Consider the following 14,599-nt stretch of genomic DNA (forward strand, 5'->3'; position numbering starts at 1 on the left):
AGATAAGTTTGGTCAGAAAGTCTTATTTCTAAAGGCACTTAAAGGGCCTGTTTGCAGCATTTACACAGATGCCGAGAGGGTGCCAACTTTCCAAAGTATTTTACACATTATATACCGCTCTCTCACAGTTTCTCGTACGTAATGACGTACGTATGTAACACATGCACGCCCATTAGCCTTAGGTGTTCTTAGCTAATAATAGCGATTTGGATAGTTTGTGTTGGATGTCATTAAATGTATATTCTATCATAACGACAACATGACTGCAACTTTTTCGGTGCTTCTCTTGGACTTATTTTGTGTGTGTGCACACGCTCCCTGCGTGTACATGTTGACGAGACCGGGTGAGTGACCCCCGTAAACAGCAACCTTTTTATTTGGGCCGGTAAAAAGCTTTATACACAAACTTTGGAATTGTGAAAACTATAGGAAATTGTCAAACAAATGTGTTCTCTTAAAGGCCTATTGAAACCCACTACTACCGACAACACAGTCTGATAGTTTATATATCAATGATGAACTCTTAACATTGCAACACATGCCAATACGGCCGGGTTAACTTATAAAGTGCAATTTAAAATTTCCCGGGAAACTTCCGGCTGAAAACGTCTGGGTATGATGACGTTTGCGCGTGACGACAACAACTAGCACTGAGCCTAGTCTATAAAATCCGCTACACCTCCCTGATACCGAAGTACATGTCAAACTACTTCCTTAACGTAAATGACCGCCATAACCGCAACACCAGGGGGAGCTCCACTAACCACGTTAAACCCAAATTCCGAACTAACAAAGGTCTTAACTCATTCTCTTTCTATGCCACATCAATGTGGAATGCGCTCCCAACAGGTATAAAAGAAAGGGCATCTCTATCCTCCTTCAAAACCGCAATAAAAGTTCACCTCCAGGCAGCTACAACCCTAAACTAACACCCTCCCCGGATTGCTAATAATCAAATGTAAACAATCAAATGCAGATACTTTTTCTTATGCCTTCTGATCTCTCTCTCTCTCTCTCTCTCTCTCTCTCTCTCTCTCACTCTCTCTCTATGTCCACTACTTGATGTCCATATCCTAACCCCCCCCCCCCTCCACACCCCTGATTGTAAATAATGTAAATAATTCATTGTGATTATATTGTGTGATGACTGTATTATGATGATAGTATATATGATAGTATATATCTGTATCATGAATCAATTTAAGTGGACCCCGACTTAAACAAGTTGAAAAACTTATTCGGGTGTTACCATTTAGTGGTCAATTGTACGGAATATGTACTTCACTGTGCAACCTACTAATAAAAGTCTCAATCACTCAATCAATCAAACGTCAAGGGTTGAAGCGGAAGTATTGGGACACCATTGTATCCCAATACAAACAGCTCTGTTTTCATCGCAAAATTCCACAGTATTCTGGACATCTGTGTTGGTGAATCTTTTGCAATTTGTTCAATTAACAATGGAGACGGCAGCACGGTGGTAGAGGGGTTAGTGCGTCTGCCTCACAATACGAAGGTCCTGAGTAGTTGTGAGTTCTATCACGGCGTTGGGATCTTTCTGTGTGGAGTTTGCATGTTCTCCCCGTGACTGCGTGGGTTCCCTCCGGGTACTCCGGCTTCCTCCCACCTCCAAAGACATGCACCTGGGGATAGGTTGATTGGCAACACTAAATTGGCCCTAGTGTGTGAATGTGAGTGTGAATCTTGTCTGTCTATCTGTGTTGGCCCTGCGATGAGGTGGCGACTTGTCCAGGGTGTACCCCGCCTTCCGCCCGATTGTAGCTGAGATAGGCTCGAGCGCCCCCCGCGACCCCGAAGGGAATAAGCGGTAGAAAATGGATGGATGGATGGACAATGGAGACTGCAAAGAAGAAAGCTGTAGGTGGGATCGGTGCATTAGCGGCTGGCTACAGCAACACAACCAGGAGGACTTTGAGTTGGATAGCAGACGCGCTATCCGACGCTAGCCGCCGACCGCATCGATGATCGGGTGAAGTCCTTCGTCGCGCCGTCGATCGCTGGAACGCAGGTGAGCACAGGTCGTGATGAGCAGATGAGGGCTGGCTGGCGTAGGTGGAGAGCTAATGTTTTTAGCATAGCTCTGTCAAGGTCCCGTAGCTAAGTTAGCTTCAATGGCGTCATTAGCAACAGCATTGCAAGGCTTCGCCACGCTGGAAAGCATTAACCGTGTACAGGTACAGGGTTTGGTAGTATTGTGGATCATCTGTCTATCCTTCCAGTCAGGGGCTTATTTATTTTGTTTCTATCTGAAGCTAAGCCCGATGCTATCACGTTAGCTCCGTAGCTAAAGTGCTTCGCTGATGTATTGTCGTGGAGATAAAAGTCACTGTGAATGTCCATTTCGCGTTCTCGACTCTCATTTTCAAGAGTATATAGTATCCGAGGTGGTTTAAAATACAAATCCGTGATCCACAATAGAAAAAGGAGAAAGTGTGGAATCCAATGAGCCCTTGTACCTAAGTTACGGTCAGAGCGAAAAAAGATACGTCCTGCACTGCACTCTAATCCTTCACTCTGACGTTCCTCATCCACAAATCTTTCATCCTCGCTCAAATTAATGGGGTAATCGTCGCTTTCTCGGTTCGAATCGCTCTCGCTGCTGGGTAAACAATGTGCAAATGTGAGGAGCCCTTCAACCTGTGACGTCACGCTACTTCCGGTACAGGCAAGGCTTTTTTATCAGCGACCAAAAGTTGCGAACTTTATCGTCGATGTTCTCTACTAAATCCTTTCATCAAAAATACGGCAATATCGCGAAATGATCAAGTATGACACATAGAATGGATCTGCTATCCCCGTTTAAATAAGAAAATTTCATTTCAGTAGGCCTTTAAACCCCTCGCGACCCCGGAAGGGACAAGCGGTAGAAAATGAATGGATGGATGGATGGTAACATAGGCTAGCAGATTGTGTTGTTGTTATATTTTTTTGCTTTGAAAAATGTTACTGTGAGGAGGTTGCAAACGGCGCCTTTAATATATTACATGTTACGTAGAAAGAGCAGCTTTATGTTGTAAGAAATGTGTTGTTTGTTTACCTTATTTAAGGGATGCTAGCAGATATACCTTGTTCAAAATAAGTTCTGTATGTGGAAAAATATTGATAATCATTTCACAATGGAATCATAAACTAATCTGGAGGTGGCTAAAATGCCACACCCATATCAAATATATGCATAAAGTTTGTGTCATTTTGAAAAACTACCAATTATGCAAGTTAGACATTGATGCCCCCAGCACCACTACCGCATTGCAGTCATGTGGAGATCACGGATAACTGTGACAATTCATGCTGTTTGATCACAAAAAAGATCTAATTTATCATACTCCTGTGGGATTATCACACCTTCATTGTGAGCTCATTTGCATCATACTTTCTATACTTTGGTGGTTTGGGTTCTGCTCTGTTGGTTCTTCTGTCCTTGGTGCTGGTGAAATCCCTTCTGGGTCTTTGGTGTTGACACTGTCTTTTCCTTTCTTCTGCTCTGCTCTCAGCGTGTGAATGGAGCCGTGTGCGAGTACGGCCTCCCTGCTGGCCTCCGTGCGGGAGCAGGAGAGGCAGTTTGAGATGCTGAGCCGAGCTCTAGAGGAGGAGCGGAGGTCGTGCGCCGGCACCCTGCCCCGCCCGCTCCCAAACATTCAGGTAACATCATGGAATCCCCACCCCATTACCATCCATCATCATGCAGGAAAACACCCTTGCATTCCCCCTTGAAGTGAGCAAGCTGCTTCCTTTGTAATGCTCAAACCTAGTTACTAACCTGAGAGAAAAAAAACCCTTCATGGATTACTTTACTAAGCTCTTCACATGTGCTTTAATTTGATATTTCAAGAAAAGTGTGGTAGGGAGCACATCTTGTCCAGCATTGACATTTGACAGTATGTTTTCATGCATTAAATAACATGCTTTTTAAAAGGCATGTGAACATTTTAATTAGACTGTGTTCCGCTTTTTAAAGATAAGATTACCATACCTAGATTGTGCAATTGGAAACCAGTTCTCTCTTGCATTATACTTGTGTATAAAAAGTCCTGTTGTATGTAACAACAATAATTCCATAGGCGAAGAATATGACGCCATAGGGACGTGTACTTATCAGGCTTTACCGTAGGGCTGCAATGATTCATCCATTAATTAGAATAGAAACAAACGTTACATTTTTGTATTGTGTTGCTTCGATGATTCGTTAAACGAGTAAAATATGTAGACTTCGTTTCCGCAAGACTGCTCCAAAAGACCGCACATGAGAACGGTGTAGCTACAGTGATGTAGGTCACGCAGCGGGTAGTGTGTGAGTGTGCGTGCATGTCGGGAACATCGGAGTACAGAGAGAGATGAATAAAAAGACAAGTGGAAAGATAGCAAAGCGCCCCCCAAAAAAACCGAGAGTGAGGTTGTGTGATCATTTCAAACTGAAAAAGACAAATATTGTGGTGAAATTTTTTTTTTACTGTCAAACAGAGTTAGTATTTAATTTCACAGTACAACTATTAACTACATAAATGATACAGCACAGTAAGCATCCTGCGTAATTACGAGCAACAAACAAACAGAAACAAGGTAAAAGTCTGTTTTGGAAGCTAACGCCATTTGTTTGATTTGGTAACAAATATTTTATAAAAAACTAGGGGTGTAACATTATTGAAATCTCACAATATGATATCATTACAATATCAATGTCCCGGTACGATATTATTGTAGTATATGTCCAAAAAAAAGACTTAAAAGTGCCATTGTGTGTAAAATGAAGTGGCAGCAAAGTTTAAGAAAAACACACTTACTGTAATTGAGCACAAACATAATGCTGAAATGTTTTAATCATAATCATATTTATAACTACAACCATGTATTTTAAGTGCAAATAATTGTGCAGGAACATCCACTGTTTCAAGCAAATACTAAAAATACTTCTTTAAAGTGACATTGAAACATCCAGTGTAAAACAATAATGTTCACATTAGTGTCTTTCAACTTTTACTTTATGAAAAGCACAGTTTGGAAAATACTGTTTCTCAGAATAGTTAACTAACAATTTAACTTCTAATAATGTAAATACCTCACAAACTGATGTTTAGCTTTGCTGGCTCCAAATATATTTTCTGGGTGACTTGTCTAAAGTGCTGCCTTCCGCCCGAGTGTAGCTGGCGCCAGCCCCCCTCAACATTGAGAGAGATAGGCGGTAAAAATGAATGGATGGATTGAGAATTTATCAAGAAGCTTCTGATTATTTCTTGCGTTAGGTTTTTTTTGTTGCAACGTGGCTTTGTCGCGTTTGAAACACTCAAGATGAGTGCTGCGCTTTGCTTTGCAGAATTCAGACTTTCTTACTTTTGCCAAAGATGTTATGTTTTTGCCAGCGTTTGTGTGTTTGTTAGAAATATAACTGAAATATTTATAGATAGATTTTGATGATTTTTTTCAGGAAATGGCCAAAAAAACATAAATTCCTCATCTTCTACAAACACGCTTCACTTCCTACCTATGGCATTCCACCACCTTCCCCCACTTTGTCGGCCTCGTGCTGCAGAGGATTTTGGAAGATTACGTTTTTTTTCAGACCCGGCCAACGCTAAAGCGCCAGATAAAAACTACACAACAAGTTTTTGTTTGATACCTTCACGTCTCACGGTATTACAGTATATGTTAGCATCTACAGTTCGTATGTTAATGCTTACCAGTTGTTTGTCTAAAAATCAAACACCACTCCTCCAATTAATACCTTTTCAAATGTGTATGTGTGAAATTGTTAAATACATTGCCACTCATTTGATCATAGTTTATCAGAGCTTTTTTGTTTTACTTTTTTATCTTTAACTTATAAGTTATGTGAATTGATGCTCTCATCATGTCATCAGATGCAATGTTGGCATTTATAAAAAGAATGAATAAAGGTAATTGTATAAAAACCCTGTTTATTGTAAAAAAAAAAAAAAAGATATACCTAAAAGACGCATTGAGCTAAAAAATGGGTTTTATTCAATTACTCAATTTATTGACAGATTACTCAGTGACTAAAATAATCGATAGCTCTTGTGTGCATTATTATAACACCCCAGAATACTTTATCAGGTTTGCACATATGCGTTCCAAACTTGGTAATGCAAAGCCAAAAGAAAAAAAGGCAGGACCAGGCTTGCAGCATATTATTTCAACTCAAATTATTTTCAACTTAATACTTTTAAACAAAATATTTTATCTAAACATTTTATCATATATGTAGTGTAAACAACCCATGTACATAAATAATATTGTATACTGTTCTTGAAGTTCACATTTAAAATGACAGAAATAGCAGAAGTAAGTAATAGTAATAATAACATAGAAGTAATAAGTTGTAGCCGTGTATACCAGTAAGTGATTTTGAATGAGATTAGAGTGTGTGAGTGTGTGCTTTGCATGCAATGTTAGCTCTAGTTAATTCAGCGACTGAACATGCTTCGATGGCTGTATCTCTACTTGTCCATCAACGGGATGTTGTGGGATTACATGGTTGTCACGTCAATGAATCGTTCATTATTCTCCTGTAGTAGTAGTTGTACAGTGTGACTGTTATAATAGAGCTGTCATAGCAGACCTCTACAGACGCAGTTCCTCTTTAGAACCCTGATTAAACTTCCGATACTCATGTACACTTTTAATGCACCATGGGTGTGGCACGCAAACTCTTAGTGTTTCGCAATGTAAACATTCAAAATAATGACAAAATCACTATGAATCTGAGGTGGATATGTCCCCAGTCCGTCCCCAGTGCCATCTGCACCCATGATCCAAACAACACACACGCTTTTTACCATGTCAGGTCAGTCAAACAGTTTGGATTTCTTCATAAATCGTGTCATCCCTAGTATATATTATTACACACATATTATTGCTTGTGTTGAAATGTTGTTTAGAATTCTGGTGTTGGTGAATGTAACTCACCGTGAGTATGAATGGTGGATCATGAGGAAGTTTATTGTTACCTTGTGCGGAGAGCGACTGAGACACGGGTGTGTGTGAGTTGAAGAATACGGTGTTGGAAATAAGCACTGCTGTTGGTGCGTTAAGTTTGGAAATAACATTTAAATAGAGCGTCAGACCATGTGTGCCACCGTCGGAATACTACAATACATTAACAATGCTTGCAGCATATCACTCTCAATTTTGTGAGGTAAGAATAGATTGACACATTTATTATTGCAATATAATTTTAATTTTTTGACCTAGAGGCACTTCTGGGTTTCAGGTGGTGGGTTATAGTCCCATTAGGCTACTGTTTTTTCTGCATCAGTGTAGAGTTAGGGGTATTTTGAAAAGTTTAGACTTTAGAGGCAAACATATATAAGCAATCATAAAAAAATATTTAGAATTGTATGGAGTGGATTTTTATACACTTAGGGGAACATTTTTTTTTGAAAGATTTAAACCATTTTTCATCACCAAGACCTTACTGCTCGCCTTAACCTCACTTCCTATGACACTCACAAGGATTTAAAGAAGAAAAGATTAGAGGCACATCATGTCTTTACATCCAAGGGGTCCACAAATAAAGCATTAATCCGTGAAATGTTGGACTCATTCGTGCATCGGTAAGTTAAGTATTTGGCATTTACAAGGGCCGTGCTGCTCTGATGTTGACGCTATTGGGAAAAAAAGGATATGTTTGTTTGCAGTTGATTTTCTGGTACAAATATTTGTCTGTCATCTACAATTCATGTCTGTAGTTTTTATGGTGTGACGTTCATATTGTGTCTCATTATTTAGCTATAGATGTCCCTGTTGTTCAGCACTGTTTGCTGGCTATACCAAGATTGAGTATATGCCGTTGAGCCTACGAGAGATTTATGCATCCAGTTTATTAATACTATTAAGGCTATTTTCTTGATGTTAACGAATAGCACCAAAGGCGCTATTATGTGGTCATCCGTGTCAAATAAAGCCCTTTGCTTTCCTGCACAACAACAACAACTAAGCTTTTAGTTTCTGCTATATAAATCGAAAATACGGTGGATTGGACCAACAATCAATATTTATTAGTAGGACTTAACATGACGTTGGTTTTTTATTTGCACAACCAGGTCTTCGCAGTTATATTTAGGCATAGCAACTACAAAAGAACACAAACTAATGCAATGATATCACTTGTCTTTTCCTTATGTTTAGTTCTGCTCTCAAACACTACTAATATAGTAGAGAATAAACTTGGTTGCATCACAAAAAGTTTCTCAAACAAATCAAATGTTCAAACAAACATTTTACAAAGTGATCGCTACTGACACGGGCATGGTCTGATCGTATTTCACAAGATGGTGGAAGTTATTTTAAGAGCCATTTCCTTCGACACACTTCGACACACTTACCGGTAAGTTTTTTCCCTGAGATTATTACCCTTATGAGCAACTTCTTTCGGGACTTTACGAAAACTCTGTCCTATCTATTTGAACGATTAGAACACCCAAGAACAGAACAGCATTACGGCATTTTCTACTCAAACTCACTCTCCCTCGTTTTAATGCTACGCTCAAACTGATTGACCATCCTGTGAATTAAGCTGCGAAGAAAAAAAACGGACGTGACGTCATGCAACTGTAAGCCAATTTTTTAATGTTTTTATCGCATATTGATTGTTGCCCATTCCTCACGCATACACATCAGGTTGGACTGATTCACCTGCCTTAGAGAATGAGACTTCACATATACAAACACGTTTAATCTTTATTAATATGGATACTTACTGGACTACCAGTAAAATTGAAAAATAAGTTTATTTTATACTGCAGAGATTATCATATATTTCTGATTCAAAGCAGCCAAAGACTTACAAAGTTTGTGAGTTAATACTGTAGATATGATCAAAATTATATAAATCTCACAGAGATTCCTGAGCCATAATGAGCATGAACCATCATGCGATCTGGCAAACACAGTCCCCTTCAATAACAGTAACACTACTACTCACTTCATACTTCTTAAGAGACAACAAAGACAAGATTGAGGCAGATGTTGATCCAAAACCTTATATTTTTTTAGCCGGAATTTAAGGAGGATGAACAACAAGTTTCAGAAGCTGTCTGCTCAAAAGATCAAGCTTTAGTGAAACACAAGAATCATGCAGCAGTATTGCGAAGTTCTGAACAATATACAAACAACAGTTTTTCATTTAAAAAATTTGAGCTAATTTTTACATTTAGCAAACTCATCTTGCGGGCTAGATTAAAACCGTTTGCGGGCCTGATCCAGCCCGTGGCCTACATGTTTGACATCCCTGCTGTACCGTGTCTGCTCTCACTGGGGTGTTGACTAATGGGATGTTCACATCTTCCCGTTTGGATGAAAATGTATCATAATCCACTCGGAGGTTAAAAAAATAAGTTTGAGCGCTTTTGTGTCTTTCTCACTATCTCTGGGTAAGGGTTTAAAGACAAAGTTGACCATTTCTCGGTTTATTAATACAACTTTCTACTATCCAAGTGGTGGGCATGATTTATAATCTAGAATTAACTTTTACCAACTCAAGAGGCGATGCACCACCAGCAACAGAACACAGGTTAGCTTGTATGTCAAATACAGCAGCCTCTGTTAAAAAGCGCCGCTAAAAATAGTTTGTTGGCGGAATAGAGGAGCTCCCGTGGACTTCATCATTGTGCTGACTTTTTTCTTTTTTACGATTTATAATGCAAAAAAAAAAAAAAGACAAATGTGTTCTTGTCTTAAATAAGAATTGTGAATGATAAACAGCACAGCTCTTTCCCATTTGTGTATTTCCACTATGACTGATCTGCTGATGTGGTCAGGGTGCAGACGATTTTCCACTGTGACGTCATCAGATCACAAACGTACAAAAATTGCAGAAGGCGCTTGCTGCGGAAATTTAAAAATGGCCGTCTGAAATTGTGGCATTTTGTGGATGTTTGGAAAATGATTGTGCATACTTTGCGGCTTGGAAATATAATTAGATATGGTTTAACGGATAAAATAGAACACAATTCAGCACATAGAGAGATTTTTTATTTTCGTTACACTGGTACTTGAAAGTTTTAGCACTACTTTTTGTATTGCTCTACAACAGGGGTGGGCAATTAATTTTTACCGGGGGCCACATGAGCAACCCGAGCACTGCTGGAGGGCCACATCGACAATATTTCAATTAAATTTTGCTCAATATTATTTTTGATATACCGTAAGATAAATAATAATAATAATAATAATAATAATAAATAATAATAATACTTTCATTTAACCTAACTTTACTTTATACCAAAAGCACATTGCTTTTGATGGTTTTATTTTTAACACTGTCTTACACTACACTTCGTGACGTATAATACAATGCAAAAATGTCAATTTATGCACAGGGTAAATTTAAAGTTTATCCTGCATCCTCTTTAAAAGTCCAACAATTTTCCCCATCAGATTTGGACTACCATCTGATGTCACACTTGCCAGCTTGTCCCATTTCAGTCCTAACATGTCCAAACACGCATTTACCTATGTGAAAAAGTCATTACCTGTGGTTTTCCCTTTTAATTGACTGCATGGCTGCCAGCTCCTCCGTGATTTGAAAGTCTGAAGTTATCCCACGTAAGAAGATGAGCAGCTGGGAGGTGTCACGTACATCACCCAGCTCTCATCCAAAGCCAAAGAAAAACCGTCAAAGTCGGCCGTTCTGTTCTTCAGCTGAAGCTCCAAGTTTCAGGGCATATCAGCGCAACAGAGTCCATTAAGCACTCCTTAATAAACTCTCCGTCAGAAAACGCCTAACTTTTTCTGGCGATTTTGTGAGAAATAACGAAACTTGTCCTGACGGCTGCATTCTGGGGGTGTGAAATTTGGCAAAAAGTCCTTGTTGGGTTTGCAGTTTTACCATCAACCCATCAGCCTCCCTTGCACGCGCTTCATCGGACAGATTCCGGTATTTTTCCTTGTGCTTTGTCATGTAGTGGCGATTCAAATGATATTCTTTAAACACAGCAACATGTGTACCACAAATTCAGCACACGGCTTTACCTTTAATTTCTGTAAAGAAATACTTGGCAGCAATGTTCCCTCTAATTTTTCATGTGTGTGAGCAAACGCACAAACTCCCTGAGCATTCAGTGGAGCACATGCGAGCAACATCAGACATGCACACTGTGGCCACACCAGCGTCACACCTGTCCCAAACCTGACATCATAACAATTTAAATGTTTTATTAAAATAATTTTCTGACATAAGTGATTTTGCCCTCTTACAATGACAATAACAAAAAAACATGTTTTTCATGACCTATGTTGCTAGTACTGTATGTCTGGCTGCGGGTCCTGCCTTTAAAAGAAATGTTTAGTTCCTGTAACGTTTTGTCTGTAAAATACATCTTTTTATTAGCTTTTATGAAATCTAGTGACAATATTTCATGAATAATATCCTTAGATTAACATTCTTAATAAATGGCAATAAAATAAGCACACATCTGATTGTGGAGTCAGAGTGTTACATCCTGGCATTTACACATTGTGTGGCGTTGGGGTTGTCCGACTTTTTGTGTGGCCATAAACGCAGCACTGGCTAAGTGCCATGAGTGCGTGTGTTGGTGCAGGTGAGCGAGCGAGCGGCTTCTGTTGATATAACGGATGATAACGTTGGTTTAAGCCTGGTTTGTATGGCAGAAAATTACCAGTTTTTATAGATAAAAGTTTTTTTACTCATGTTTTTGGTGTGGTTACAAACAGTTTTGCTCAATAAAGTGATTGATGGAATTCCTGTCCGTAAAGTGTCTCGACAGACGATAATTGAACTGTGTAGACAAAGATTGTTTTATTCATTGGGGCCACTCTTGTTGTCACCTGTCACTCACAGAGTTGCATTGCAAAATCATACAGAATCAATTGTAATGTGTTTATTTTGTTTAAAGTTCAGATGGGATTTTTGATTTTCTGCGCAGCATTAATTTGTTGTGCACAGAGGACGCGTGAGCGGTGCGCAATTTCGCAGGCGCGCACCTTAGAGGGAACGTTGCTTGGCAGTCCATGTCTTGTTGAAAACATGCCATTCGTCATCAACTTTTCTCTTTTTAGCGTCTCGGGGGTAAACCGTGCATCACTTGTCGCTGTGCACCTTCACTCACAGGTTACACCCGGACATACGCCCATAAATAACACTTTTCAAAATAAAAGTTGTATTGCGCGCACGACATAGATGTTTTTTAAACTTTATTTTGTAATTTGTGATTGCAGCTGTTCACATTCACTCACAATCAGCACATGCATACCTCCACACGGAAGTAATACAAATAACGCTTTTCAAAACAAAAGCAGCACCGTTGTATTGCACACTCGACATAGATACTTTTTTAAATTTATTTTGTAATTTATGATTGGCCTCACGCGGGCCGGACAGGGACGCACAAAGGGCCGGATGTGGCCCGCGGGCCGCAGAATGCCCAGGTCTGCTCTACAATATAAGCATCCTTGTATGTGAATGTTGTCTGTCTATCTGTGTTGGCCCTGCGATGAGGTGGCGACTTGTCCAGGGTGTACACTGCCTTCCGCCCGATTGTAGCTGAGATAGGCTCCAGCGCCCCCCGCGACCCCAAAAGGGAATAAGCGGTAGAAAATGGATGGATGGATGTATGTTAGTTGCTTTGGAGTTGAAATATATGGTTGGTACAGTAGGGTTGGTGTGATATCAAACCAGAATTGTTGCTGGTTCTTATCTTTGTATGTTTTTCTTAGGCCTTCTATGCCACCCTCACATGTTGTGTAACATGACTCAAGTCATGACTGATGGGTTCCCGTATGCTCCTTTGCCCATCACTTCCTACTATTACTCAGACACTGAAGAGGTCTATTAACTTTCCCAAGTTACTTTTGTAAATTGCAGCCTTTCCAGAATTTATCAGGTTACAACTTTCGGCTAATATATAACAATTCCTGTCAGTGATCCACATTGCTGGTGCCTGGTTTTTGCATCAGTAGAATTTCTGGGTATGTTTTTATTAAAGTAAAAGCATGCATAAGCTTCTTAAAACTTTCCATCTATTGCCAAAAAAAAAAGCATTGCTTTTCTGAACTGCCAATGCAATTATAGGGAAAATTTGAGTCTGACGAACATGAAAATCTGAAGACGTGAACATTTTGTTTGCGGTTACTGCTGCCTGGAATGTATTATGTACTTAAACATTATATAATACATGTTGTTAATAATACATAATTAATTTGCTTCATTAAATTAACTAATGCTTGAAAATGCCTGCAAGGAACTACAAGTATATTTCCTCCTCCTCATAGAACGGTCGGGTTCCTTGTGATGCGGACATAGAAAGGCTGACACTTAACGAGGGTTACGTCAACGGGACACATCATGTAAGCAACTTTTAAACCCTCTATTTAAACTGTAATGATTAACCGGCGTAAAATATCCTGTGTTGTTTGTTGTTGTTTTTAAAATCCTGTAACATTGTGTGCAGTTTAGGATGGAACCTGGTCAGATGGTAGAGGAGACTTACACCATGGTGGAGAAGGAGTCCACACCCGTCGTCTCTGTGGAGACCAACGATGATGGCACCACACGACGCACAGAAACCACGGTAGAATGTAGACCAAAAGGATGTTTGTTTGCAACACTAGTGTGTCCATGCTTACAGAGAAGTCATAATACCCAGTGTACAGTACACTGATAAATCACCGTACACAGGCCAAGAAGCTTCAATGACATGGTCAAGTGAAATGAAAAGTTTTACTCTGAGTACATCGCTTGTACTAGTACTGGAGCCTAACCCAGCTGCACTCGGACGGAAGGCGTGGTACACCCTGGAAAAGTCGCCACCTCATCGCAGGGCCACTTACCAGTCCGAAAATGCAGTGAACACACGAACATGTGCCGGGTGATTGTGTTAAAAGTGATGCTCGGTTGTCTTTTTGTCTGGTCAATCCATGTTCCTTGGCATAAACTGCAAATGAGAAAAACTTCACCAAATTGTTTTTTTCCTGAAGAAATCATGTGAACGTCTGACATTTAAAGATGCAGCACGTTTGCGCTATGTAATGAACTTGTTAAAGAAAATAACAAAACTTGCATTCAGCCGTGTAAATTAGCTATTTCGGTGGTTCTTAAATGTTTTTCACCAAGTACCAACTAGAAAACCCTTGGCTCTCCAAGCACCACTATAATGATCAACATTTAAATACAGTAGCGTTGTAGGCCTAAGTATTCATTAAAAGCAAGGCAAATGTTTATTATTTTTGGCCACTGTAACATTACTCACAGTTTAAACAGTGCCACTGTGTTCGAATATTTAATGAGATGATTCTTTGGCGTACCGCTAGATAGAGCCTGCGTACCACTAGTGGTACATGTGCTACACAGTTTAAGAATCCCTGAACTATTCAGATTAAATTTTCCTGAGGGAACTCTCCTGAAGGAATCAATAAAGTACTATCTATCTATGTATACCCATAAAACTCACATAGCATTGCATACATTACCCTTTAAAGGCCTACTGAAACCCACTACTACCGACCACGCAGTCTGATAGTTTATATATTAATGATGAAATCTTAACATTGCAACACATGCCAATACGGCCGGGTTAACTTATAAAATGCAATTTTAAACTTCCAA

At 39.6% G+C, this 14,599-nt stretch overlaps 1 protein-coding gene across 8 annotated transcripts in view; it reads left to right on the top strand.

Annotated features, from left to right (window-relative positions):
* ctnnd1 (catenin (cadherin-associated protein), delta 1) overlaps positions 1-14,599 on the top strand; it is a 141,191-nt gene that overhangs the window by 27,103 nt on the left and 99,489 nt on the right. For 6 of the 8 annotated variants that reach the window (XM_062026750.1, XM_062026751.1, XM_062026749.1 and 3 more), the window contains 3 exons: positions 3,516-3,663; positions 13,267-13,341; positions 13,446-13,565. In XM_062026750.1, coding sequence (XP_061882734.1) covers positions 3,523-3,663; positions 13,267-13,341; positions 13,446-13,565 — 336 coding nt within the window. In that variant the 5' untranslated portion in view covers positions 3,516-3,522. The remainder of the gene's footprint in view (positions 1-3,515; positions 3,664-13,266; positions 13,342-13,445; positions 13,566-14,599) is intronic. The other 2 variants (XM_062026757.1, XM_062026755.1) reach the window with 1 other exon arrangement.

Source organism: Entelurus aequoreus, linkage group LG18, assembly GCF_033978785.1.
Source record: "Entelurus aequoreus isolate RoL-2023_Sb linkage group LG18, RoL_Eaeq_v1.1, whole genome shotgun sequence".
Taxonomy (NCBI): Eukaryota; Metazoa; Chordata; class Actinopteri; order Syngnathiformes; family Syngnathidae; genus Entelurus; species Entelurus aequoreus.